This window comes from Notamacropus eugenii, chromosome 4, assembly GCF_028372415.1.
Source record: "Notamacropus eugenii isolate mMacEug1 chromosome 4, mMacEug1.pri_v2, whole genome shotgun sequence".
Classification (NCBI taxonomy): Eukaryota; Metazoa; Chordata; class Mammalia; order Diprotodontia; family Macropodidae; genus Notamacropus; species Notamacropus eugenii.
The window spans coordinates 473,705,626-473,732,984 of record NC_092875.1 but is presented as its reverse complement, the minus strand read 5'-3'; the positions used below and the strand labels follow the sequence as shown (position 1 = coordinate 473,732,984).

Genomic DNA, 27,359 nt, shown 5'->3' with positions numbered 1-27,359 from the left:
CATAGGCAAGATGATGACATGTGCTTACACTGGGACCCTTACATCCAGAGGAAGGACTAAGAGATGCATAGGTAGAAACAGCACAGAATAACATTTTAAGTTCATAAAGAGCAGCCTATGACCCAAAAGCATTTTGGACAATTCCTATATTTATGCTTGTGTGACTTATTCCTAGTTATTATAAACAGATGCCTGAGATTTACTCAACATCCTATGATGAATTTGTAAATAATAACAATAATAATAAAATTCAATTCCCTTTATTTCTCCCAGTATAAAACCCCAGTGACCTTTAACACCATCCAGGCAGTGATGCCATCAAGACACATTCATCTTCAGTATCGTTTGTCCACTAAATCAATCTGTCTACTATCAATACGTGCTACGGTTAGTTCAGATGAACGTGAGGCTCTCTTTTCCTCTGCGCCTTAAGACCCCATACTAGACTAATAAAAAGAGTCACTACAAATGCTGTCCAGTCGCATGAACAATACTTCAATAAAGCACCTGACTCTTCTGCTTTTTTTTTAATCCAAGATCCACCGTAATGCTCTGTGTCCTATCCCTTGCCCACAAAAGAAAATATCTGAGAAAACTGATGACAAATACTAATGCAGTGGCCACCAGGAAGGGGAGAGGTAGCGGAAGGGCTATGTTAGGATGAGGATAAGACAAACATTTTGTGACACAGCCAATATGGAAATTTGTTTTGCTTGACTACACAAATTTTATAAGGGTTTTATTTTTCTTTTCAAAGGTGAGGGGAGGTGGGAAAGAGAAAAATAAATGCTTATTAACAGAAAAAATTAACTTTAAAATATGGTTACCAGGAAAGTTAACCCCCTAGAAACCAATATAGTGCTTCCATTTACACTTTCCTTCTAAAAATTATTATTTTTTATTGTTGTTTGTAAAAGACCTTTGGGTTTGAAGTAAAAATATTGACTCTTGGCTCCCTAATGTGATGCAAGACTTGTGAAATCAAACAAAACTTTGTACAAATACAAGTACAATTTTATTTACCAATGAGCTGTCACATCATCAAGGCAAAAGGCATTTGCTCAACAAACAATGACCTCTGGGAAGAACGAACTGAAGCATAATTCTAACTGTTCTTTTCTACTCCACAAAGTAGTTTGCTGGCTCTAACACAAAGCAAAAACCTGACATCTGTGGATAAAAGACAACGCTTCTTTCCTGGTCGGTCATTGTGTTTAAGCTGAACTGCTGACTTCGAAGAAGAACAAGTAGGAAGGTTATGCTGAGAAAGCTGTCCCTTTGGAGCGCGCCTTGGATCTGCTGGGTAGCTATTCTGATCCAAAGTTGGCAGTCACCACACACATGCCTCTGGTCTGCTCATACTTGGACATGACCTTGAAGCTGAATCAAATGCTTACCAAAAATATAAGGTGACATTCACTTAGCTTTTGCATTCGCTAATACAAATTGAACCTAGAAAGGGAAACCAGCCAAAACTGAGGTGAATGTTCTTAGGATTCAAGTATTTTCCTTGGTCAAAAATAAATCAGTAAACAGTCTTCCCTGTGTTCATTATTTCCTTTTATCCCTTAAATAGCTTGCTTTACCCATATTTCTTTACATTTTGTCTCCCTCATTAGATGGTAAGCTTCTCGAGAACATGGACTGTCTTTTGCCTCTTTTTGTATCTCTAGTGCTTAGCATGGTGCCTGGCCCATAGAAGGTGCTTGGTAAATGTTGATTGATTGATTGGTTAAACTAATAATCAGCCAAGAAGGGATTAATGAATTTATTTTGACTCAAGGGAGGCTGCATGGTATAGTGAAAGGCTAGTCAATAAAAAGCGAGATCAAGCACCTGGTATTTGACATACTGTATAAAGTACTGAGGACATGGAGGAAAAAAATTCATGTTTTTTAATGGAAAAAAATTCAATTTTAAAAATAGTTACAAGGACAATGTATCTCCAAGAAAATGAAGATACAGAAAAAGTAAAAAAACAAAACCCAACCAGTTCTTGCCCCCAAGAAGTTCATATTTTAATGAAAATGACATGTCTTCCTTCAGGATTTATCCCAAATGCCACCTTCGGCAGAAGGCCTTCTGCCTCACCCCTAAACTGCTAGGGCTCTCTCCTCTAAGGTTACCTCCCTCTGCTCCGTCGATATCTTGTACAGATCCAGTTATTGAAAAGTCTCCCCCATTAAAATGTAAACTCCTGGAGAGCAGGTACGAGGGGGAGGGGTATGTTCTGTTTTGTTTTGCCTTTCTTGGCCCCCTTCCCTAGGGCCATCTCTTGGTCCGGGTGTCACAGGAGCTGCACGACCCAGTTATATCCCTTGGCCTTTTTGCTAACGATGATCATAGGATTCTCCAGCAAGAACTGAAAAGGACCTCAGCGTCCCGTAGTCCAACCAAACCCTCTCATTTAACAGATGAGGAAACTGAGGTTTGGGTGGCTAAGAGATTTACCCAAGGTCACACAAGGTAGTGAACATCAGCACTGAGATTTGAACCCAAGTTCACTGACACCAGACTCACTCTAGACTTGTCTTTCCATTCTGTGACGCTTCTTGATTCTGATGCAGAGAGGGATTTCTCTACATGGAGGATGTTTCCCCACGGACCCAAGAATATTCAGTTCAATGAAATAAACGTTTGTTTATTGCCTACTAAATGCAAGGCACCAAAGATAGGTGTTGGAATAAAGTGACAGAAAAGGTTCTAGTCTTCAAGGAGTTTATTTATGTTCGATTGAAATATGTACATATTTCAGATATAAGAACTCAAGAGTCAGGCAGGACTCACTAAACTTGTCACCATGAACCAAACATTCAGTTCTCAGGTAGTTCAGCCCTGCAGACTAAATTCAGGTGGATACATGGCACTGGATAAAGTGCTGGGTCTGGAATCAGGAAGCACTGTGCTGAGTTATTTTTCACCAAATGACAACTATCCCCTCCCCCTTTGGTTCTCTCCTTTGTTACCTCCCAGACCTTGCTTGTCTAGTTCTCCATCTGCTTTAGGGTCTCAACGCTATGTTAGAAACTCGAAATCTGTGCTTACTTTTATTAGAAAGAAAATGTTATTTGCCTTGCTGCCAATTTTTCTTCTCCCTTAGCTTCCTCTTCTGTGTCTTTCCTAAATATCTTTCTAAATAGAAATTTCAGTGCTATTATTATCCTCATTTGACAGTGGAAGAAACTGAGGCAAACAAGGTTAAATGACTTAACCAAGGTCATGCAGCTTACAAGGGTCTGAGGTAACAATTGGAATCGGATCTAGTACCTTTATCCAGTTGCACCACTGACTGCCTCCAGTGGTACCAGAAAGCAAATTGATATTTTACTGAATTGAGTTGTCAAAATAGCTATGTGTAAATGCCTTTGCTGTGTGACTCTCATGTGTAAAGGGATCTAATGAACCTATTAAAGTTCCATGTCTAAAGCAGTTGTCTGGTAGAGAAGCACATTTGTCTCAGAGCTAACATTTCTTCCAAAGGGATCCACTTGTTTTCATCCTACATGTGCAATAAATATATGCCCCTATTTCCAAGGAGAAATCTGTGTGCCTGTGTGAGTCATAGGGCAGAGTTTCCCAAGAAAGCTTTTTCACATGTAAAATCAAGATGTTGAGCTAGGGGATACAAACTAAGGTCTTATATTAGATGATTCCTAAGGTCTCCTTCAACTCTGTTGCTTACTCTAAGACATTATTTCCAGTATCAAAAGATCCTGAGTTCATGAGATCCTTGGAGAATGTATAAGCAAGACACATACTTATGTAAGAGTAGCCTGATTCTAGTAGAGACTCCAAGGAGAGAGCTAAGAAAAGGGGAAGGAAAGGAATAAGCATGTATATGTCTATTATCTGCCAGGCACTGTGCTAGTGTTTTACAAACATTATCTTATATGATCCTCACAACAACCCTGTGAGACACATTCTGTTATTATCCTCATTTTACAGCTGAGAAGACTGAAGTTAAGTGGCTTGCCCAGGATCATAGACCCTGAGGTCAAATTTGGACTCGGATCTTCATGAATCCACACATTAAAGAATGAGTAAAAGAAATATCGAAGATTATCCAAGGATACCCAAATGCCCCACAGGCATCTCAAACTCAATAGGTCCAAAATAAAATTCTTTATCTTTCTTTCAAAAATCTGCCCTTTCTCCTACCCTCCCTTTTCTGTTGGGGATGTTTCAATTGCTCCAATTACAAAAGTTCACAGCCAAGAAGTCATCCCTGACTCTTCCTTCTGTCTTTGCCCCACTTCCCCATAGCTAAGTCTTCTGTATTACACTTCCTCAATTTATCTTTTCTTTCTGTCATTGTCACTATTCATACAATAAGCACTCTTGTCCAGGACCTCTTATGACCTCTCACTCAGACTAATGCAACAATCTCCTGAATGGTCTCCCTCTACCTAGTCCCTCTCTTTTCCAAACTCGTTCTCTACATAGCTGCGAAACTGGGATTTCTAAAGTTCAAGTTTGATCAGGTCACCGCCTTACTCAAGAAGCTACAGTGGCTCCCCATTGTCCTGAAGATAAAATACAAGGTATTCCACCTAGCATTTAAAACCCTTCACAATCTGGCCCAACCTTATCTTTCCAGGCTTATTAGCTTCATCATAAACTCTGCTCCAGGTGAACTGTCCAACATCCTATCCTGCAAGCACGAGAGTCTAGATCCCACCTTGCTCTTTGTGTATAAATTGTTTCCCATGTGGAATGCTCACCATTCCTGGCCTCCAACAGTTGGAAGTCCCAGATTCTTTCAAGGCTCCACTCAAGTACTACCTGTTTCAGGATGTCTTTCCTGATTTCCCATTGCTGTGCACTTTGGAAATATCCCAGATATACTTCTCTTTGAGCATGTGGCATCCTCTAATCTAGCTCAAGGCCCTTCAAGGAAGCAAACTGTTTCCTTTTTGAATTTGCATCCCTCTCACCAGGTATGGTGTCTGCTATAATGAAGTTGCTTGATAAATGGTTGCTGAGAGATACACACATATGTGTATGTATTTGCATGTATGCATACATACATACTTATGTAGACATATAGGTACATACATGCATGATACATGATATCTAGATAGAGAAAGAAAGGAAGAAAGGAAGGAAGGAAGGAAAGAAGGAAGGAGGGAAAAGAGGGAAGGAAGGAAGGAGGGAAAGAGGGAAGGAAGGAGGGAGAGAAGGAAGGAGGGAGGGAAGGATAGAAGGGAGGGAGGAAGGAAGGAGGGAGGGAAGGAGGGAAAGGAGGGAGGAAGGAAGAAGGGAGGGAAGGAGGGAAGGGAGGGAGGGAGAGAGGGAGGAAAGGAAGGAAGGAGGGAGGGAGGGAAGGAGGAACGGTAAGTAAGTTGTGAGGAAATTGAGTCAGAAAGTACAGACTGTTCTCTTCAGAATTGTGGCAGTGAAAGCAGAGAGAGAGAGGACAGCAGCTTCAGGGAGCAGCAAAGTTGAGAAAAGCTTTCTGAGAGAAGCAGGCTGAGGGGCCTGAGCATGTTAGGAGGCAGAGGAGATGTCAGTGGAAGAAAGACTGAAACCAGGAAAGAGCTAAAGCCTGGGCAGAAGAGAACATGTCTTCGGAGGGCTGGAAAGGGAGGATACCAGATAGAAGTTCTAATAAACAATGAATTCATTTAGTGTGAGAGAGGAGGAGAGATGACAAACAAGGAGTCAGTGGTTTTAGAAGGACATCCAGGTTTGGGGCCCTGGAGATGAAGCAGTGCCTTAAAATGCCAAGGCCAGGCTGGTTTCCACCGTCCCTTTGGATGCCTTTGAATTCAATTATATAAATCATACCAGAAGACTGTTGGGTTTTATAGAGAGATGAAGGAGTTTTGAGTTCAGTGCGACTGTGTCTGGCAGTCAGGTTGACATTCTAGGGCAGCCTCTCTGAAGGTTTATTCCAAATCAAAACAAGGTAAAGATGGTCCTGGCTCTTGCCAAGCAGCCAAAGGCAAATGACTTTGTCTTTTTCTTTTTTCTTTTTTTTTACCAATGTAAAATGTTTTTATTCCTACTTTTTGCAGGAATTACAAAAGTTCGCTGCTAATTGGTTTGGCTTTCAATGTAGACAGGACTTGGCTCAGTCTGCATTTTACAAATTCACAGTGGGGAGTCGGGTTTAACAGATATTTGGGAGGGTGATGTCTCCTAACCACCTAATACGCATTTTAAGACTTAGATTGCACTTCCGTTATCACATGTCACAGACTCAAACATGGTCAGGTCATGAAACAACTTTTATAGAGTTGACGGTGTATTACAGAGTTCATTTCCCAATTCATTAATTTTGTTTAAATCTTTAATTTAACTTAATATTTATTTATTTATATCATTGATTTAATTTAATTTTTAATTCAATGCACCCTGCCAAAGGTGTTAGGCCAGAGTTTCTCAAATTAATTTGGCCAAATAACAATTTGGTGTTTGAAATAAATCAAGAGAACCCATTGACGCTATTCTAAGGCATTTGGAATATCCTGGGGATGGATAAAAGAGGGTAAAATAAAGACTATAGAATCTATTTCTATGTCCTTCAAACTGTATTAGAAGAATTTTTGTTACAAGTCCGCAGATTCCTGCTCTGTTACATCTCAGGGAGAGATAAAACCCTGGGCACACTTAGCTCACGTCAAAGGAGGAGGGCTGACACTGCATGTTCATCCTTTTCTTGTGATTGTCAGCTGTCTGATCTCCTATCCCAGCTTGTCCCTTCCTCCAAGTACAGCTTCAACAGTTCTTGACCAAGACATGTAGTTTTTTTTCCCCTTTTTCTTGGAGGCAAACAGAGTTAAGTGATCTGCCCATGGTCACGCAGCTAGTAAGAGTCGTGTCTTGTTTGAAAGTGGATTTGAACTCAGGTCCTGCCAACTCCAGGGCCAGTGCTCTATTATCCACTGCACCACTTAACTGCCTGAAGACATGTGGTTTTTATCACAAACTCTAACCTTGGTTGCATTCAGGCTAGACCCTTGAGCAATAATCAGGGCCCCCCTTGTGATGATAGACCTGAGCTAGAAGGGTTAAGCGGCAAGTTGGTACAAATCTCTTACCTAACAGATGTGAAACTGAAACCCATGGAGGGTAAGCAACTTGCCCAAGGTCACACAGGTAATAAATATCTGAGACAAAATTTGAAACAAGTCCTCTAACTGAGCACTGGGCTTAGAAATGGGAAGACTCATCTCCCTGAGTTCACATCTAGCCTCAGACACTTACTAGCTATGTGACCCTGGGTAAGTCACTTAGCCTTGCTTGCCTCAGTTTCCTCATCTGTAAAATGAGCTGAAGAAGGAAATGGCAAACCCCTCCAGTGTCTCTGCCAAGAAAACTTCAAATGGGGTAATAGAGAATTGGACATGAAAAATGACTTAATAACAACATTATTTACACATTTGGGGGACAGTGGATAGAGCTTGGGGCCTAGAATCAGGAAGACTCCTCTTTGTGAGTTCAAAGCCAGTCTCAGACAAATACTAGCTACGTGACCCCGGGCAAGTCACTCAACACTCTGTAAAATGGCAACCACTTCAGTATCTTTGCCTAGAAAAGTTAAAATGAGCTCAGAGAGACTCACACACAGCTGAAACAACTGAACAACAAACTGTGACTGAAGAACCAGGGATTTTCCTGTTATACCATATGTTTGTCACTGACTTAAAATAAAAAGATCTAAGAACCCTGCTTTACAAACATGGAATCTCCCCAGGGACCCCAAATCACACCCCCTGCACAGAGGGATTTTTTCAGGACACAGTCTGATAAAGTACCAGTCATGTGCCAGAAACTGTGTATGCTAGGTCCTAGGGACCCAAATGAAAACAGAAAACTATCCCTACCTTCAAGAAGCTTATATTCTACTGTGAGTAAAATAATCTTTATGTAACCAGGCTTGGAAACACACCAAGCCTTGTGCAGGTAGGTAGAGGGAGCTTCCAGAGTCTAGCTGCAAGGACTTATGGAATTGTAGTGTAAGCTCCTCTTATTTAGAAGGGAAATACCTTGAGAGGTAGGGGAGAAAATGTGTGTTCATCCTTCGTTGCTGAAGAAGACCATGCCATCAGACAAATGATGACATGACTTGCACTTGACCTTGTTTTGAGTAACAGAGGGCTGTGCAGGTCACCAGCCTCACTTCTCCTCCAGAGCCATCTGAATCCAGTGACCAGATATTCATCAGGATGACTGGAGATGACCCAGGATGAGGGAATTGGGATTAAGTGACTTGCCCAAGGTCACATAGCTAGTGAGTGTCAAGTGTCTGAGGTGAGATTTGAACTCAGGTCCTCCTGACTCCTGCACTGGTGCTCTATCCACTGCACCACCTAGCTGCCCCAGGGAAGAAAATAGAAAAGGGAGAACACCATAGTGTTAAGATAAGAGAATTTTTGGCCTCACTTTCTTACCACCCTTTAACTTAAGATGAGTAGGTCACATAGCTAGCTATAGCTATACCCTTAGTCCAATTCCAGTTATCTCCTCTGTGTTTCTTGACTAGCCTCCTATTTGAAGCTGTTATAGATCTTCCCCTTCTGCTATCTGTTCTTTGATGTGTAAATCATTACTTTCCCCTCCTGCCTTCTGTAAAACGTCATTCTGCCCATCCTGCCTACGTAACTGAAACCTCTGTAACAATGTTGAAACTGTTGCTCAGAGTTCACTGATGTTTTTTGTATACAGTGAGTCTATGCTCTGAGCATATAGAAAGCCAGTTTTTCCATGCTTCTACATAATGATAATTATGATTGGCAGTAATAAATCCTTGGACAATTTCTATTACAGTGTAAACTGGCAAATGGAAAAATAGAGAAAAAGATATTCCAGGAGGCTTTTTGAATGAATGCTAAGACTTCGGATGTCAAGACTATGTGGATGTCTCCCAGCTTGCTGTCTCCACCTATTCAAACCCCTAAGAAGGGGAATGGCTGGAACAGCTGGAGTTGAGAAAAGAGGGTAAAATGCTTGACTCTCCTTCCCTCCCCCTCTGCCTAGAGATGGTATTTACTCCAAGCTTTCTATATCCTTGAAATTTTTGATAGTTCTTGATTTTGGCAATACCTTAAAAGCTGTCCTACTCTTAAAAGCAAACTTTGATTGAAAAGAACTTCTTTGTGATTTGTGTATGTTCATAATTTTGAACCTTGGGTGACAACAAAGAGACAGAGACCGACAGAGAGAGAAAATGCTCTTTCTGGATTGTTGAGGCAGTAGGAGGACAAACTTCTTTGAATCTCTGACTGAGAGCTTGCACGATATGGAAGAGATTTTTGTGAGTTTTTTGTGGCTAATATTTATAAGCCCCTCAACAGCAGAGAAAGATTAGTCACATGACTTAGGACCTGGTCTTTGAGTCATGAATAGGGAGATTTAGGTGGTACGTGGAAGCTAGTGAGAAAGAACTAGGTACTTTAGGCAAATTCACTCTCAATATCCCTTTTCTTTCTTTTTCTTTCTTCTTCATCTTTGGTGTGGGGTGGAGGAGAGGCATTATTGGAGAGAAGGTCATGAGCCCTAGCACAGCTGAAAAGAGGAGTAGAAAGTGGCCAGGCCCACACTCCAAAGGTGGTTACTGTCTAAGGAGAGCATAGCTTATCTTCTATACAACCAATGCTGCCTGAGAGTATCACCAAGTGTTTATGTGCCACAGACCCATTTGCCAGCCTGGTGAAGTTCATGGACCACACTTTCAAATGCATAAAATAAAATACATAGTATTACAAAGGAAACCAACTACATTTTTTAAAAAGTCATCAGTTTTCAAAAAAATCTATTCCACAAAGCTCATATTAAGAACCCCTCTCACAGAAGGAGCAGCGCCCTAATAGCTTCATGGATCAGGAAAGGATTTTCTCTAGAAGGGAGATAGCATCAGACCTGAGCCTTGAAGCTAGTGAGGGACGTTAATAGAATTCATACATATAAGGTACAGCCTATATAGACTAACGATGTTGGTAGATGAAAGGACTATTAACTTGAATTAACACAGGACATCTGTCTCCAAGAATTAACACTCTATGGATATATGTCTCACTTGGTGCACTTTAGAGAATTGATTATTTTACTACTCTATCAATAACCAATTATTAATTTGGGATCCAGGCTTTCTCCTTTATTAACTCCCTAAGGTCCAGCGCCCATAAAAAGTCAGTCTCCAAAGGACATGACTGATTGATGAGATTGTTTTCACCCTAAAAGTACCTGCTCTTCAGTCTTGGATGGGACCCCACCCCACTAGGAGACCTAACTTCTGTTTACAGTATAAACCACATCCAATCTCATCAAATTGTTACCCCAAGGAAAAAGCCCCAGTCCTCATACCCCTCATGTTAGTTTAGGGTGACCCAGCTCATGAAGGAGAAAACCAACCAGAGTGATCTGGATGGAGATGGATTCCTTTGCCCAGATTGCTGGAGGAGGCTGAGTTTCATGACCAAACCATGTTCTCTGAAGGAGGAGCTGAAGACTTGTAGCCCACCTCCTCATTAGATGTCCACCAATCAGTGTTGATTTTCAGTTGTCAAGGGAGTTCCTTTTCAAGGATTATTTAAAGTTTTAAAGCTCTCCATATGTTTTGTCTTTGGTTGTCAAGAAAGACCACTAACCATGGATTTATTGATTATTAGCTAGCCTAATTAATACATTGATCACTAATTTCCCAGAAACTCAATCTCTCAGTTTTTCATTCATCACACAATCAATATAGAATCATTGCTTTAGATCTGGAAAGAACCTCCGGGGTGGGCCAGCTAATCTAATCCCCTCTTTTACAGATGAAGAAGTTAAGTCCCAAGGAAGATCAATGATTTGCCCCAAGTCACACAGGTAGTAAGTAACAGAGCAGGACTTGAACTCATGGTCTACAGCAAAATGCATTTGTTTTTAATTTTTAAATTAAAAAAGTCAAATATAGTATTTTAAATGTTCTAGGTGAGCTGATTAAGGAATTATTACGGTGAATTTTCCTTATGAAATTATTTTGTAATCAAAATTATCTGTTTGGTACATCTGGATTTGCATATGGTGAGTTCTCTTGTTCAGTTATTTCAGTCACATCCAACTCTTTGTGATCCCATTTGGGATTTTCTTGATAAAGATATTGGAGTAGTTTGCCATTCCTCTCTCCACCTCCTTTCACAGATGAGGAAACTGAGGCAAACAGGGTTAAGTGATCTGCCCAGGGTCACACTGCTGGTGTCTTAATAGGAAGCAAATCTGCTGTTTCTACTGCGCAATGCATTTGTTTTTTATTTGTAAATTTAAGAAATCAAATACAGTTTTAAAATATTTTAGGTGAGCTGACTAAGGAATATTGTGGTATATTTCCCTTATGGAATTATTTCATAATGAAAATTATCTGTTTTGTAAGTCTAATCTTGCATATGTTAGGTTCTCTTAAAATGAGGCAAATCTGCACACAGCATACTACAAACTGATTAAACACATGAACATTTCCACGTTTATTCAGAGTTAAAAACTGCAGGAGGCCAAGTGATCCACATTCTGAAGGCTTTTAGCATTTAGTTTGGTAGTGTGAAAAATAGAACGAATTAATCCTCCCACTTTATCTGATTAAGATACAGAACTGAAACTACATTGGTAACCTTAATTCATGGCTTTCTCAGAGTCTTTAAACAAAGCTGATTCTGAGCCTTTCTGACCTCTCTGTGACTTTTAAGATCAGGCATTACTGACTGTGACGTGGCTGGTGTGTGAGCGACAGAGGCCTCTTGAGTGACTGGAATGTTTTCCCTTTGACAAGTCACAGAAAGTGGGAATGTTGACCCCGGAGATCTTAACTGAGGAATCCCTCCAGACTTATCACAGTCCCCTCTGAAACTCAAAGTGCATCCAAAGCTCCTAGGAAAACCATCAGATGCCAAGGTACAATTAGCAAGTGGCAAGTGAATAAGGGCAGCTAGGTGGCGCAGTGGATAAAGTGCTGGGCCTCAAATCAGGAAGACTCATCTTCCTGAGTTCAAATCTGACCTCAGGCACTTCCTAACTGTGAGATCCTGGGCAAGTCACTTAACCCTGTTTGCCTCAGTATCCTCATATGTAAAATGAGTTGGAAATGGAAGATTACTCCAGTGTCTTTACCAAGAAAACTACAACACCATGGTGTCTTACAGACAATATAGGCACTCAGTAACCATCTGCTGGACTGAATTAAAGTGACTTAAACATTAGGAACTGAAAGTATTTTTATTCACAAGTAATAACTCCAAAATCCATCACTGATGGATTAATAGGTAACAAGTTGGTCAAAAATGGGAAGAGGACCGGAATCGGAGCCAATGAACCTGGATTCAAATGCTGACTTAGACTTACCTTCTCTAGCCTCAGTTACCTTATCTGTAAAATGAAGGGGTAGGATTAGATGACCTCTAAGAGCCTCTTCCAACTCTAAATACCTGAACCTCAAACGGTTTCTCCTTCTAACAAACTGCATCCCTCCTTGTGACTCCACCACATCTTTGATAGTGTGGTGCAGTAGTCTGGCAACTAGGAATCCCGCATTTGTCTTGGTTCAGTGATTGGATTAACTGTGACTTTAATCAAGCCATTTTCCCTCTTTGGACCTCATCTGTAAAATGAAGGGCTGGATGAGCTAACTTCTGAGATTCCTTCGAGCTTTGATGGGTAAAACAGGGAGACAATTCTGTCTAGAATCTAAGTCGAGGATCCAGTGTCCAGATTTAGGACACAGACATCACTTTTTACAGTCCTTCACAGCTGACAATATCCCCCAGATATCGCGTACTGTGACAGAAGAATAAACTATTTGTTTTTCCCTTGCTGAAACAAAGTCATCCCCAGGGCACCGGGAATCTTGAACAGTCGATACTTGAATTCTGTGATCTGGGGGCTCTAAGTTCTTCCCTTTCCTTCCTTCTCTGCTCCCTTTGGCTGGCATCCTGAGTAGCCACCCCTTTTAATACCAACTTTATCCAACAACCTCCAAGCAGTGGCTCATTTTCTCAAAATACCTAAAGAAGTCCTTCAGTGGATAAGAACTCTATAAATAGATACATGAAGATGGAGGCTGTTTCAAGTTGATAAGGTAAAATTCTAGCACATTTCCTTTAACTGCCAAAAGAATTGTTTCCTACAATGATTTCATCAAATGCTTAAATCACTTCTGATAAAAAATAATATGACAAATGAATAGCAATTATTTTATTTTAAATAGACCCTGAGAAAGTCATACTTGAAAGAGGCAACTATGACCTAGGCCCTGTTGTGGAAAGAATTTCACATGTATGAATGAGGGAAATTAGAATTGGCTCCACTAAACTATAAGGTCATAGATTGAGAGCTGGAAGGGACCTCAAAGACCATTTTACAGATAAGGAAACTGAGATCTAAAGAGAGTTTAAATGATTATTCAAGGTCATAGAACTAGTAAACGAATCAGATTTTGAATTCAGGCTCCTTGACTCCAAATCTCATATATAGTCTTTCCATAACATTATCCTGACACTCAAAAATGCTGGAAAGTTTTAAAGGATCTCTCCTTTAAAAGAAGCTGTAAATCTATAGTCATATGAAAAAATTCTCTAAATCACAGCTGATTAGAGAAATGCAAATTAAAACAATTCGGAGGTACCGTCTCACTCTTATCAGATTGGCATTGATAGGACAAAAAATGTTTTAACATGTAATTGGGGAAAAAATAAAATACATTAAAATTTTTTAAAGAAGCTGGAAAGAATAGGCATTTATTTCTTGATAGTCATCTGTGTGTGCAGAAAATAATAAAGAAGAGGCTGAAGGATACTTGTTACACATAAGTAGATAATTTGAGTTACATCAAGGCAAAAATGAGGCTAAACTATATATTTTTAAATATTTTATTCTTTTGGTGGTTTTATTTTTATGCTACAACCTCTTCTGGATAATCCTCTTTCTGACTTGATTCCTTTATAACAACAGCACCCAATAAAGCTAGTAGGTAAGGACACCAAATCAACACTTCTTGGTTACCTGTAGTCCAAGAAAGTCTTAAACAATCTATTTTAAAAGGAATTATTACATAATATATTTCTGAGAAAGAATAAAAATCTGAGATATATACCTATATATACACACACATATATCTGCATATACATATATATGTATGTGCATGTAAATACATACATACATATATGTGTGTATATATACATACACACACACTCTATGTCAACTAAAAGAGTCTAGGGTAATGTGTGCTGTCACCTAGACACCAAAGCATTTTTTGCAGTTACCACTTTTTATTCTCCCAGATGATGTACAGCTTATAGCTTGTTTATTACTTCTGTTAAAATAGGTTTGGTTTTGTTTTTTAAGTGTAATTCATTTCCATCTTGACACAGCAGAAAGGGCCCTGGATTAAGAGTCAGAAGATATTAGTCGCAGCCCAGAAAGTCTTAGTCAGATCATTTAATCCTTTCCTGAGAGCTTTAAAATGAGATTAGACTAGATTGCGAGGTTCTTAGCCTGGAATTCATGAACTTGGTTTTAAAAAAAAAATAACATTTCGATAACTTTATTTCACTATAATTGGTTCATTTTATAATCTTGTACATTTCATTTAATGTATATAAGAATATTATTCCGAGAAGGGATGCATAGGTCTTCCCAGTCTGCCAAAGGGTCTAAGACTGAGAAAAGGTGAAGAAGTTCTGGACTGGTCCTCAGTACTGTGATCTGACCAGATCCGAAAGCTGTGGTTTATACAAGTCAGGTGTACTTATATCTTCACACACACACACACACACACACACACACACACGCACATTGTGAGATTTTACCACAAGAAACTTCTTCTTACTTTTGTATGAGTCTTTTGGGAAACAATTAATCTTTCTCAGGAACATTGAAATACATGAGCCGATCAATCTGGAAAAACATAGTCTTTCTATTATCTTCTCAATCCCTTTAAGAATTGGGACCAAAGGCCTCCTTCCCTCAATGGTGGATAAAAAGGAAACTAAGGGTCACTAAGGATAAACAAAGATCCTTAGAAGACAGAACTCCACACCCTAACTCAGTCTTCCTGGGATCAAAATCTAATCCCAGAAGGTACAGGCCATTAATGAAAAAGATCCAGTAGAAGATAAGCCCCCCAAGGGCAGGAAGAGTCTGTGGTTTTGTCTTTGTTTTCCCATCACCTGTCACAGAACCTGGCAGACAGCAGACAATAAATGTTTGCCGAATTGAATTGCATATAATCTTCAGGGCAACTTTAGCACACTTGGGTATATGAGGTAGGGCTAGCTCTAGGTAAAATGTTGAAGAAGGGTAAGGTGAGATTCATTTCCCTACCTCCACCTCCGAGCCACTCTTCCCACCCTCCCCTTTACCCAATGATGAGCACCCTTCCCCATCCTACCCCACCCCCACCCTTGTGGTAGCCCACTCATTCATGCCCTCAGGTTAATATTTTTCCTTCCCCCTCCCCCAAACTATTTTCACGTTCATTTGCATTACTACCAGCATAGTCAAGGCCTTCAAGATAACATGGCTGGAGAGCTAGAAGAGTATCTCAGAGATCCCAAGTTCATGTATACTTGGAACCCCTGGAAGGCTAATCTTTTTATCCCAGGGCTCTCTTGCTCAGAAACCCAGCAGGAGGTGGGGGGTAGGGGTGTGTGTGTGGAATGCTGAGCTGCTGCCTTGGAAAAGGGACCACTCTCCTCCCTCCTCCCACCCACCCCATCAGCAGCAGTGACAGCAGCACCAAGACCTGACCAGCTTTGGAAACCTTGCTCTAGTCCCAGCTTTGACCAAGGCAGCTCGTGCTACAGCTGAAGGCAAAGAAAGGGTAAGGGTTGTCATCCTTCCCTGCAGCTACCTTGGAGGCTAAAATTGGAAGCCAGAGTCAGATAGTCAGGAGTCTCTTTGGCAATTCTGCCTTCTCTCTTGCCAGCTGGGACCTGGCCAGACATTTTATGTGGCAATGAGGCATAGAAAGTCACCTTAGAGCCAAGAAGACCCAAGTTCAAGGTTTGCCTTTGGTGCAGACAGGTTGTATGACCCTGAGCAAGTCATTTCTTTCACTACTCTAGGCAAGTCTGTAAGGCCTAAATTGCAGAGCAGGGACTGAATTTCCTCACCAGGAACTCCCTAGACCAATAAAATTGCAAGTGCGGTCCCTACTGCTATTATCAATGTCATCATCAAGATTAAAGAAGACTCTACAATGGAGACATTAATCATACTTACATTATCTAGTTAAGGTTGTGATGAAAAAAATGTTCTGCCAGTTGTAGTCTGCTCTATAAAAGAGTGGTAAATGAGTAGCCCTCAGTAGGCAAGGAGTTGCCTACTGTTGGGTGGGAGTAAGCAGATGGTTAACAGCTTATCAGATAAGAAACTATGAAGAGACTGAGGAAAAGAAGACTTGGGCAAAAGCTGCCTGGGACAGGCATGGATGGGCTATGTTGGATAGCAATGATGGGATAGGGACTGGATCTGTGGTTTCATTGATATAGGGAACTCCCTGTGGGAAATTCCCTCTACCAGTGCAGATCACCACTTTCTATGCAATTTGATATTCCTAGAGTGTAGGTCTGACCATGTCACTCCTCTGCTCAAGAAGCTTCAATGGCTTTCTATTGCTTTAAAGATAAAATACAAACTACTCGATTTGGCAGCTAAACTGCCTCATAATCTGGTTCCAGGCTAATTTTTTCAGGCTGATTCCATATTGCTTTCCCTCACAAATCCTAGCCTCCAGGCAGACTGGTTTACCTGTTTTCTACCTCTCTCTTCCTATGTGAGTCATCTCCAGTCTCTGTGTCATGGACTGTTCTTCATGCCTTGTGTTCCTGAACTTGGTCTCTTGGAAACAATTTCTCCTTCAAGCATCAGCTTAACTGTCACCTCCTTCCAACAGTCTTTCCCGATTCCCACAATTGCCAATCTTCCAGGCCACCAAAATAGCTTACATTTATTTTATATACATCCTGTATTTACTACTTATCTGCACCACTTTGTGAAGCAGCAGCAACAGCAAATGACAACTTGGCTGATTTCTTGGAGCCTCCTTGGAGGAGGTAATGATGCTTTTTGCTTAGGCTTCCTTCCCTGACCACTAAAAACAGACAAGGCCAAAGTGCTTAAGTTCTGGTAGTTTTAGAAAGATAATTTTTTATAGGCATACAAATCAAATTCAAAGAACTTCTGTGAATTAAGATAAAAAGGTGAGATTTTTTTTAAAAATGTGAAAAATACAGATAACACTGGCTTTGCCCGTATCATCTAGACCTAAAGGTGTAGTGGAAAAAGCAATGGGGCTTGGAGTCAGGTCACTGGGCTAGATTCCCAATTTTGCTACTTATTAGTCTTGTCACAAGTCTCCACCTCTCTGAGTTTGTTCTTTCATTTGTAAAGCAGGGATGGTTCTGCTTCAATTACCCTACCTTAGGGAGTTGATAGGAGGCCATTTATAAATAAACCAGATAAATGTGAGCTGCTGTTTTCTTTTCAGAAAGAAAAAAGGAAATGGGGGCTGCAGGAAAAAATGGCTCCAGATTGTCACATTTACACTAAAGTAGGCTTTGATTTTGGGGACCACAAATGGAGTGGAGGGGGAAGATCACTCAAATCCTACCTCCAGCACTTCCAGTGAGACCCTGGCCGGATCACTTGATTTACGGGTTCCTCAAAGCCTCAGCTGTAAAACAAGGGACTGAACTGCATAGCTCATAAGGTTTCTTTCAGTGTGAGTTTATGATTTATGCTTAAATGGAACCATGGACAATCTTCTTTAACTTCTTCCAGATAAACGGAAGGCTTTGCATTAATATAACACAAAATATAGCAGTAGCTCAGTGCTAGCGCCCTATTAATGTGGTCCCTAAAATCTTGTCAAAGAATGAAAAGCAAACATGAATTGCCTCCTAGCCCTCCCAGGGGGGGAAGAAAGTTCCAGGTTGTTTCCAAGTCTTGTGGCACTTCAAGCTTTTGACTGCTCCAGCGCACTGCAGGAGACATGCAACCAGCTTCACCTAAGCAGATACTCTAGTAAACAAGATCACCGAGTCCCCAGGGTCCAGGAAGAAAAGAGGGGATGGGGCGGTGGAAGGGCCAGACTTTCAGCAGCCGGAGCTGTCCGTCACTCGAGGGAACAGCACCTGCTGCTAACTCTTTAAATAGGAAGCGCGTCCCAGGTGGAGACTCCAGCCAAGTGTTTGGGGAGAAGAGCGAACTGGAAGCCCGTTCTTTCTCCAAGTCCCTCCAGCCCTCTGCTCTGATGTCTGCTTTTTGATTTGTCATAAGAAATGGGTGAATTCCTTAGCAAGAACCGCCCCCCTTCCCCTCCCCGCCTCCATGAAGGGGGGGAGAGGAGGGGAGAAGAGGGAGAGGGCAAAGAGAAAGGACGGGAGGCTGAGAGGGAAGGAAAGGAGGGAAAGAAGAAAGGAGAGGCAGAGGCGAAAGGGAGGGGAGAGCCCACCTGCTGCTGTCCAGCTCCTCCTCAGTTTCTGCGGTGGTTTCTTCCTCTCCCTCCGTCTCCTCCTCGGTGTCCAGCTCGGTCTCCTCCTCGGAGCCCAGGTAGCTCTCGGAGGTCGCAGCGGACTCGTACTGGGCGCTGTCCATCTCTCAGGCTGCTAGCTGCGGCTGCGGCTCCCTTCCTTCCCTGCTCTACCTCCTTGGTGTTCCCCCTCTAACTGCCCTCCGGACCTGCGGCCGGGGCTCTTCTGTCTGTCAGGTCGTCCTGCGCCCGGGCTCAGGTTCCCGAGCCTTGGCGAGCGGGGATGGGTTGGGGGGGAAGGAGAGGGGGAACTTTAAATAGAAGTCGTCAAAGTTTCTGATGCAGCTGCAGTTCCAGCTTCTTGTCTCTCTCCCCGCGTGTGCTGCCGCTGCCAAGCCTCCGGACCAGCCCTCCTTCCTCTCCATTTTAGGCAAAGCCCTGGCAGGCTCTGGAAATCCACACCCCGGGCGGGCTCCCGGGGATCAAGGGGGTGTCAGCTGCTCTTTCTGAGCTGGGGGAAGGGAGTTTAGTCAACCAGTCTTGCTTCTTGCCCGTTCAGACCCCCGAGGAGGGGTAGGATGGGACGCTCTTCTCACCTAGATGGGGTGAGGTGAGAGAAGTGGATGGAGAGCCCAAGCAAGCCCGCTGTGCTGCGAACTCCCTCTCTCTTTCAGTCTCCCCACCGTCCCCACCATCCAAATCTTCTCTAAGCGGGTGGCCCCTGGCAGGCCAGCAAATCCTGCTCTTTCCCCTTGGGAACCTCTGCTTTAAATGCTAAGGGATGGATGCTCTCTGTCCATCTCCGCCAGTACAGGGATCGTTGGAAAAGGTCCTGGAGGGTGTGTGGGTGGGGTTTCCAGGATTTGGGGAGTATGTATATTACTCGACTTGGGGAAACAGTTGTTTTCCCTGTAGGTGCCGCCTGCCTGTGCCAGCCAACGCCTAGCCACCAGCCACCTCATGCACATACACCCAAACTGCAAGGAATTAACAATAGGTAATATTTATATAGAGCTAATGATGTGCCAAGCACTGCGCTAAGCACTTCGGAATTATTACTGATGCTCACAACAAGCCTGGGAGGTGCGTGCCATTATTATTCCATTCTACAGATGTGGGAATCGAGGCAAACAACGGTCACACACAGCTAGCAAGCGTCTGAGGCTGGATTTGAACTCAAGTTTTCCTGACTCCAGGCTGACTACACCACCTACCCGCCTATTAGCTTCATTTATAATCCAGAAGAAAAGACTAAGGGAAGAAAATGTTCCACATGAGCTCAAGGTCCAGGGGAAGATTTCCTTCTAAAAATAAAATTCTATTGCTATCTTTTGCTTTCACATCGTGTACATTTCCTCTTACTGCCTCTTCCCCTCTCCTCTCCCATCCCAGAGAGTTGGAGAACCGGCAGTGTAACAAGGAAAATTGTTTAAAATGGAGGAGACAGATGAGAACCACCAAGAAAAAATCTGAAAAATGTATGCAATGTGTCTCGTCCCTTGACTTCCACTCCGCAAAGGAGTGGGAGCACATATCTCGTCCCTCTTCTTTGAGGCCATGCTTGTTCTTTGTAATTTTGCACATTCGCTTTTTATTGTTTATGTTGACTATTCTTTCCATATACATTGCTGAAGGTAGTGTGTCTATGGTTTTCTTGGCTTTCCTAATTTCACTCTGCATCAGTTAATGTAAGTCTTTCCATTTTTCTTTGTATTCATTAGAATTCTAGTTTCTTACAGCGCAGCAGTATTCCATTGCATTTATGTGCCACAATTCATTTAAGCATTTCCCAGTTAATGAGCATCTACTTTGTTTTCATCTTTTTGCTATTACACAAAATACCACTACAAATATTTGGGAGGATATAGGGTTCTTAACCTTTTTGTTTGTTTCATGGACTCCTTTAAATAATCTGATGAAGCCTATGGACCCCTTCACAGAATAATATTTTAAATGCATAAAATAAAATAGGATTACAAAGGAAACCAATCATATCAAAATAAAGACTAATTTTTCCTCCATCTAAATTCACTGACCCACTAAAATCAATTCGTGGATCCTAGGTTAAGAATTTGGTCTACAGGGTTTTTGTCACCACTGGAATTCCAAATAGCTGCCCAAGCTATCCAGACCTTTCCCCTGCACCCTAACCATGTGGCGTAAGGATCCAGAGCGGACATGGTGTCCAATCATCTTCCTTGTCATACTGACCACTTTGACTTTTCCACTTTGTTTAGAGATCAGAGGATGACCTTCCTTGTAGGGCCAAATTACTTCCTTGGAGTAGGTTGTATCATACCCAGAATGACCATCTACAGATATGAAATTCAGAATACCTTGCCCATCTGCTGCCCAACAGATAAAATGGTTCTGGGAGACTGAAGCCCCTCACTCTCTGTTGCTACATTATGCACTGGTGGGGAGAGAGGACAAATTCCAGGGTTCCTTTCAGAAGGATTTGTGGATAGAACTGATTATAAAAACAAGAAAACAAATTCCATGTGTTAAAACAGGCATTTAAATTAGATGATTATAATTTCTATTTTGCTAACAGAGTTCCCCAGTCTACTGGCTCTCAAACGTGATATGTCAAGGAACCAATGCTTACTTCACTTTGTATCAGTTCATGTGAGTCCAGGTTTTTCTGAGAGAATCATGTTTGAACATGACTAATTTTTAAATTAATTCTCTAACTACTGAATAGGAGAGTCATGGCTAAATAATACACATAAAAAAGGTATTAAAACATTAGGCAGCATTAAGGCATGGTGTCCAGTATTAAAGTATCAAAGAGACAACAGCCCTATATTGGATGTACTAGTTGGATCAAATCTGGAATGATGCATTGTGGGGGGGAGGAGGAGCACTAGGACCCAGAATTCAGAAAGTCAAGTAACTGGCTGGGAAAATGCCCAAAAAAGGGAAAAAAAATAAGACCATAGAAGGTTAGTTTCTTGGTGAACAGGTATTTCCTTCCATCCTTTTGAGTGAGGAAGAACAATGCATACTGTCAGAGGAAGTCAAGGCTTCTGCCTCCAGTACCTCCAAAATGAATATGCAATGGGCTCAGGCCATGGAAGAGCTTGAAAAGTGAGTCAACAACTTGCTAAAGGAGCCCCCAAAAAATGCGGAGGAAAATAACACCTTTAAAAATAGGCTAACTCAATTGGAAAAAGATGTCCAAAAAGCCAATGAGGAGGAAGCTTTAAAAAGCAGAATTAGCCAAATGGAAAAGGAAGTTCAACAGCTCATTGAAGAAAACAGTCCTTTAAAAATGAGAGTGGAGTTTAGGGAAGCTAATGACTATATGATAAACCAAGAAGTTAAAAAACAAAACCAAAGGAATGAAAAATAGAAGATAATGTGAAATATATCTCATTGGAAAAACAACTGACCTGGAAAATAGATCCAGGAGAGACAATTTTAAAATTATGGGACCACCTGAAAGCCATGATCAAAAAAAAGAGCTTAGACATCATCTTTCATGAAATTATCAAGAAAAACTGTCCTGATATTCTAGAACCAGAGGAGCAAAATAAATATTGAAAGAATCCACCAATCACCTCTGAAAGAGACCCCCAAAGGAAAACTCCTAGGAATATTGTGACCAAATTTCAGAGTTCCCTGGTCAAGGAGAAAATATTGCAAGCAGCTAAAAAGAAACAACAGGAGTATTGGGGAAATACAATCAGGATAACACAGGATCTGGCAGCTTCTACATTAAGGGATAGAAGGGCGTGGAATAGGATATTCCAGAAGTCAAAGGAACTGGGATTAAAACCAAGAATCACCTACCCAGTAAAACTGAGTATAATATTTCAGGGGAAAAAAATGGTCATTCAATGATATAGAGGACTTTCAAGCATTCTTGATGAAAAGACCAGAGCTGAATAGAAAATTTGACTTTCAAACACAAGAATCAAGAGAAGCATGAAAAGGTAAACAGCAAAGAGAAATTATAAAGGGCTTTCTAAAGCTAAACTGTTTACATTCCTACCTGGAAAGATAAGATTTGCAACTCTTGAGACTTTTCTCAGTGTTTGGGTAGATGGAGGGATTATACACACACACACACACACACACACACACACACACACACACACACACACACACACACACACACAGAGCACAGGTTGAATTGAATCAGAAGGGATGATATCTATAAAAAATAAAGTTAAGGAGTGAGAGAGGAATACATTGGGAGGAAAAAAATGGAATGGGGCAAACTATCACTCGTAAAAGAGATAAGAAAAATCTTTTTTCGGTGGAGGAGAAATAGAAAGGGATGAGAGGGGAAAAGTGAAGCTTTCTCTCTTCATATTTGGCTCACAAATTTGGTATGAGAATCTATCTTACAATACAGGAAAGTAGAGGAGAAGGGGACAAGTGGAGTGAGAGGGATGACAGAAGGGAGGGCAAATGGGAGGAAGGAATAATTAGAAGTAATACTCTTGGGGAGGGGCAAGGTCAAAAGAGAGAATAGAATAAATAGGGGGCAGGATAGGATAGAGGGAAATATAGATAGTCTTCCACAACATTATTATTATGGAAATCTTTTGCAAAACAACACATATATAGCCTGTATTGAATTGCTTGCCTTCTCAGTGGGGATAGGTGGGGAAGGAGGAAGGGAGAGAAGTTGGAATTCAAAGTAGTAGAAGCAAATGTTGAGAATTATTATTGCACATAACTGGGAAATAAGAAATACAGGTAATACAGAAACTATCTTGCCCTACAAGAAAAGAGAGAAAATAGGGATAATGGAAGGGTGGGGTGTGATAGAAGGGAGGGCTCATTGAGGGAAGGGGTAATCAGAATGCAAGGTGTTATGGAGTGGGTGAGAGATGGGGAGAAAAATTGGAACTCAAAATTTTGTGGAAATGAATGTCAAAATCTAAAAATGAATAAACAAAATTACATGTTAAAAAAAAAAGAACAATGGGTAGAAATTGCAGAGAAGCCGACTGAAGCTTGATGTAAGGAAAAAACTCTAGTAATTATTGTTGTCCAAAAATGGAATAGATTATCTCAGAAGTTAATGGTCCTCCAAATCTGTCTAGATTGAGGGAATAGTATGTCAACATTCACACAGATGCCTTCCCAGCTCTCCCTTTTTGTACAGAAGTCCTATTTCTGACTTAGAAATGCTCCCTCCTTTCTAAAGGCTCCCTTTCACCGAGGCATCAATTGGAGGCTGATCACCATTTGTCCCAGAGGTTGTAAAGGGGATTCCCGTTTAGGTATGCGTCAAGAGAATCTAATTCAGGACTGGATTATTAAGGTTCTTTCCAACTCTAAGATGCTAGAATTCTATATAAAAAAACACCCCCACAAATGTATTATTTACTTTTAACACTGTTTTTTAGTTCCAAATTCTTACCCTCCTTTCCATCCCTTCCTCATCCATTGAGAAGGCAAGCAATGATGTTGTTATACATGTTAAATCATGTAAAACATATTTCCACATTACCTTTGTTGCAACAAAAATAAAAAGCAAGACAAATTGAAAAAGTGAAAAAAAGTGCACTTCAATCTGTAGTCAGAGTTCAGTTCTCTCTTAGGAGGTGAACAGCATTTTTCATCATGAGTCCTTTAGGATTATCTTGAGAGACGCTACAATTCTAAGGGCAAACTTAAAGGATGATAGATCTAGAGATTAGAAATTACTCCAAAAGCCAACCAGTCCAACCCTCATTTTACAGATGAGCAAAGGGAGGCCTGAGGAAGTTAAGTGACTTGCCCAAGGTCAGAAGGAAGAAAAAGCATAAGAGGTGATATATGAACCCAGGTCTTCAGACCCTGGCATCAGGATTCATTTCCTTGCACTACACACTACCATAAGTCGCTGTATCCCAGTCTTTCTCAGACTCTGAACTAAGAGTATCAAACTTCTTTCATACCAAGACCTATTATTAAATGTTATCCATCACTATCCTATTTTGGGGACCGAGAATATAAGACCTCAGAATTTCAACAGGCTTTTGAAGACTGAGATAGTTCACTCTCACTTGCTTTCTGCCAGGAAGCCTCTCAGTTACAAGGCTTGGAAACTTCACTATTTTGTAGGATTCACTACCATGTCCCTTCAATTCTAACATCTGTCACACTCACTACCCACATACATTCAATTCTAATGCTTCATAGTGATCTGGAAGTGCGCCTCGGTTCCTGAAAGATAAGAGAGCAAAACACAAGTGCTGACAGAGTTTAACACTGCTCCTTGTCTTTCCATCTTGTTAAATTCTGCCAGCACTTGCAGTATAAGGGAATGGTACTATAAATGCTAATCCAATGACTACATAAGAGGATACACTACTGAGGAACTAAACAAAATTCTTATCAACAGTCTAATTATAAATTAAACCAAAAAGATATGAATTTGATGTTAATGAATTGTAAATTCCTTGAGGGCAGATGCAGTCTTTTGCCTCTTTTTGAATCACTTGCACTTAGCATGGTGCCTAACAAATGCTTATTGATTGATTGGGCTCTTAGAAAAAATAAAAGCAACTTATTTAGTCTTATAAGCAAAGAGATCACTAAGAAGATAATTGCAATTTTGTTGCAGAAAATGAAATAGAGAAATTCTATGAAGAACTTTGCAGGATCTTCCACAGGTCAATGAACAGACTTCAATACTGGGTAATTTCAAAGCAAAGTTGTCTACTCCTGAGAAAGAAAACTTGAGTGAAGGGACTATTTTGCTTACTTGTACTTACATTCCCAGCATTTAGCTTCTGGCATATAGTCAAGTGCTTTATGAATTATTTTTTTCATTCCTTTAAAATGGGCATGAAGGAAAGATTTTTTTCATAGTTGGAAAATATGGTACAGATTTTAAAAATGAAAGTGACCAAAGGCTTATACAAATTACTCAAAGGCCGCATGCTGGAAATCATCACTTACTTCAAGAATAAAATTAGACCATACATTTTTGTGCATAACCAATGTGGGAATTTGTTTTCCTTGACCTTGGTCAAGGTTTTACTTCTTTTTCCACAATGGAAAGGGGAGATAGGAAGAAAATAGATTTCTAATTTAAAATTTATATCTATCTATTACACTAGTTCTCCTTGCCAAATAGAGAGGAATGTCAGCACAGAGCAACATTAGTTTAGAATACAAATTCATTTGCAAAATACAAGTTCAAATTCACATTATGAAAGATAATGCTGACCAAAGACTGAATTGAGTCGCAGTGTCCAGAGTGAAGGAAGTGATATTAACATGCACCTCAGTTAGACTATATACTGAGTAGTGCATTCAGGTCCTGGCTACATACTTTAGGAAGCATATAAACTGCAGGTGTCCAGAATAGCAGGATTGGTCAAAAGAACTAGAGAGAGTAAACCCAAGGCTTAAGGAGAATAGAAATGTACTTGAAGGACTCTCCTATGGAAGTGCTATTAGATGTATTCTGCGTGTCCCCCTGCCCCAGAGCAGCTGTAAAAACAATGAGGGGAAATTGAAGAGATAGATTTATTTTAAAGGAAATTTTTCTTCATTTTAAAAGTTGATTTTAAACATTTAATAGATTTTTTGAGAAATGTTAACATTCTACTCAAGAATTCTCATTCAGGAGTTCAAATAAGTTCTCAATTCTTGATCTGATAATCAGATCATGGAGACCATATGCAACTCCTTTACTCTCTCCCTCCCACCCTCAGTTACAAACATGTATGTCAAAACTAAATTCCTGAATTGGACATGTCCAAAAAATAAACGCCTCAATTTGTCCTTCTCTATCAGAAGAGAGGAAAATATCTTAGTAGAGCTGTCCGAAAGAGAAACCAGCTGGCTCAGGGAATGGTGTGTTCCCTCTCTCATCGGGTCTTTTTAAGGAGTGGCTAGCTAACCACTTACATGTTACCATGATAATTCTTGCTCAAGTTCCAGGCTGGACTAAATTATCTCTGAGGGCTTTATCAACTATTACATATGAACTGTGTTGCCTCACAAAATTAGAAAAAGACCTATGATTTCATCGTTACAAGGAACTCTTGGACTAAGAAACTCCCTTGAAAAATCTAGGTTGGTACCTTCCCTACAAACTTAAGTCTTGAAGAGTAAGTAGCTCAGAACACTGTGATTTGCCCAGGGCCATCAAACTCATATGTGTGAAAGACAGAACTTGAACTCTAGTATTCCTTGCTACAAGGTCAGCTCTTCTGTCTTACTAAGCCGTGAGTTCCTCTCAACAGCATTTATCATAGATTTAGATTTGGGAAGGTCCTTTTTGTTATTCAGTCCTTTGGTCACGTCCACCCCTTTGTGACCCCATGAACAAAAGCATGTCAGGGCCCTCCCTCTACTCTTCCTCATGCTGACAAGTCTTCGAATTGTCAAAGCTGTGGTTTTTCCAATAGCAGTGTATGGCTAAGAGAGTTGGGACTATAAGGAGAGCTGAGTGCCACAGAATTGACACTTCAGTTGTGGTGCTGAAGAAAACTTTTGAGAGTCCTTTGAATAAATAGCAAGGATGTCAGATCATTCAGTATTAAAGAAACCAATTCAGGCTGTTTTCACTGGAAGGTCAAATACTGAAGCCAAAGCTTAAATACGTTGGCCACATAATAAGAAAATGGGGGTCATTGGAAAAGCCCTCGATGATATTGAGAAAGACTGAAGGCTAGAGAAGGGGATGGCAGAGGAAGAGATGGATAGATGTCATGGAAATAGTGAAAATGAACTTGGACAGACTTCGAGAGATGAGGGGCCAGAGAGGTCAAGGATTGAAATATGCTGTGAGGATAAGTTGCAGAAGATGGTGATGGTTAGTCCAAAAAAGACAAAATTGTCCAGAGGGAGGTTCAGGGGGGAGGAGGGGGATTTGATAGCTATTTTCCAAGTATCTGAAAGGTTATCATATGAAAAAGGCATGATTTGTACTGCTTTAGCCCAGAAGGAAGAATTA

General features: G+C 40.9%; 1 protein-coding gene across 2 annotated transcripts in view; it reads right to left on the bottom strand.

Moving 5' to 3' along the window:
• The window catches only part of CMYA5 (cardiomyopathy associated 5), a 121,940-nt gene extending 102,565 nt beyond the window's left edge, over positions 1–19,375 (bottom strand). Inside the window, exon 1 of one of the 2 annotated variants that reach the window (XR_011966532.1) lies at positions 18,428–19,375. Coding sequence is in view for 1 of the 2 variants with exons in the window: in XM_072606437.1 (XP_072462538.1) it covers positions 18,428–18,570 (143 nt within the window). In the remaining variant the exon portion in view is untranslated. The remainder of the gene's footprint in view (positions 1–18,427) is intronic. The other variant, XM_072606437.1, reaches the window with a different exon arrangement.
• Between the last annotated feature and the right edge of the window lie 7,984 nt (positions 19,376–27,359).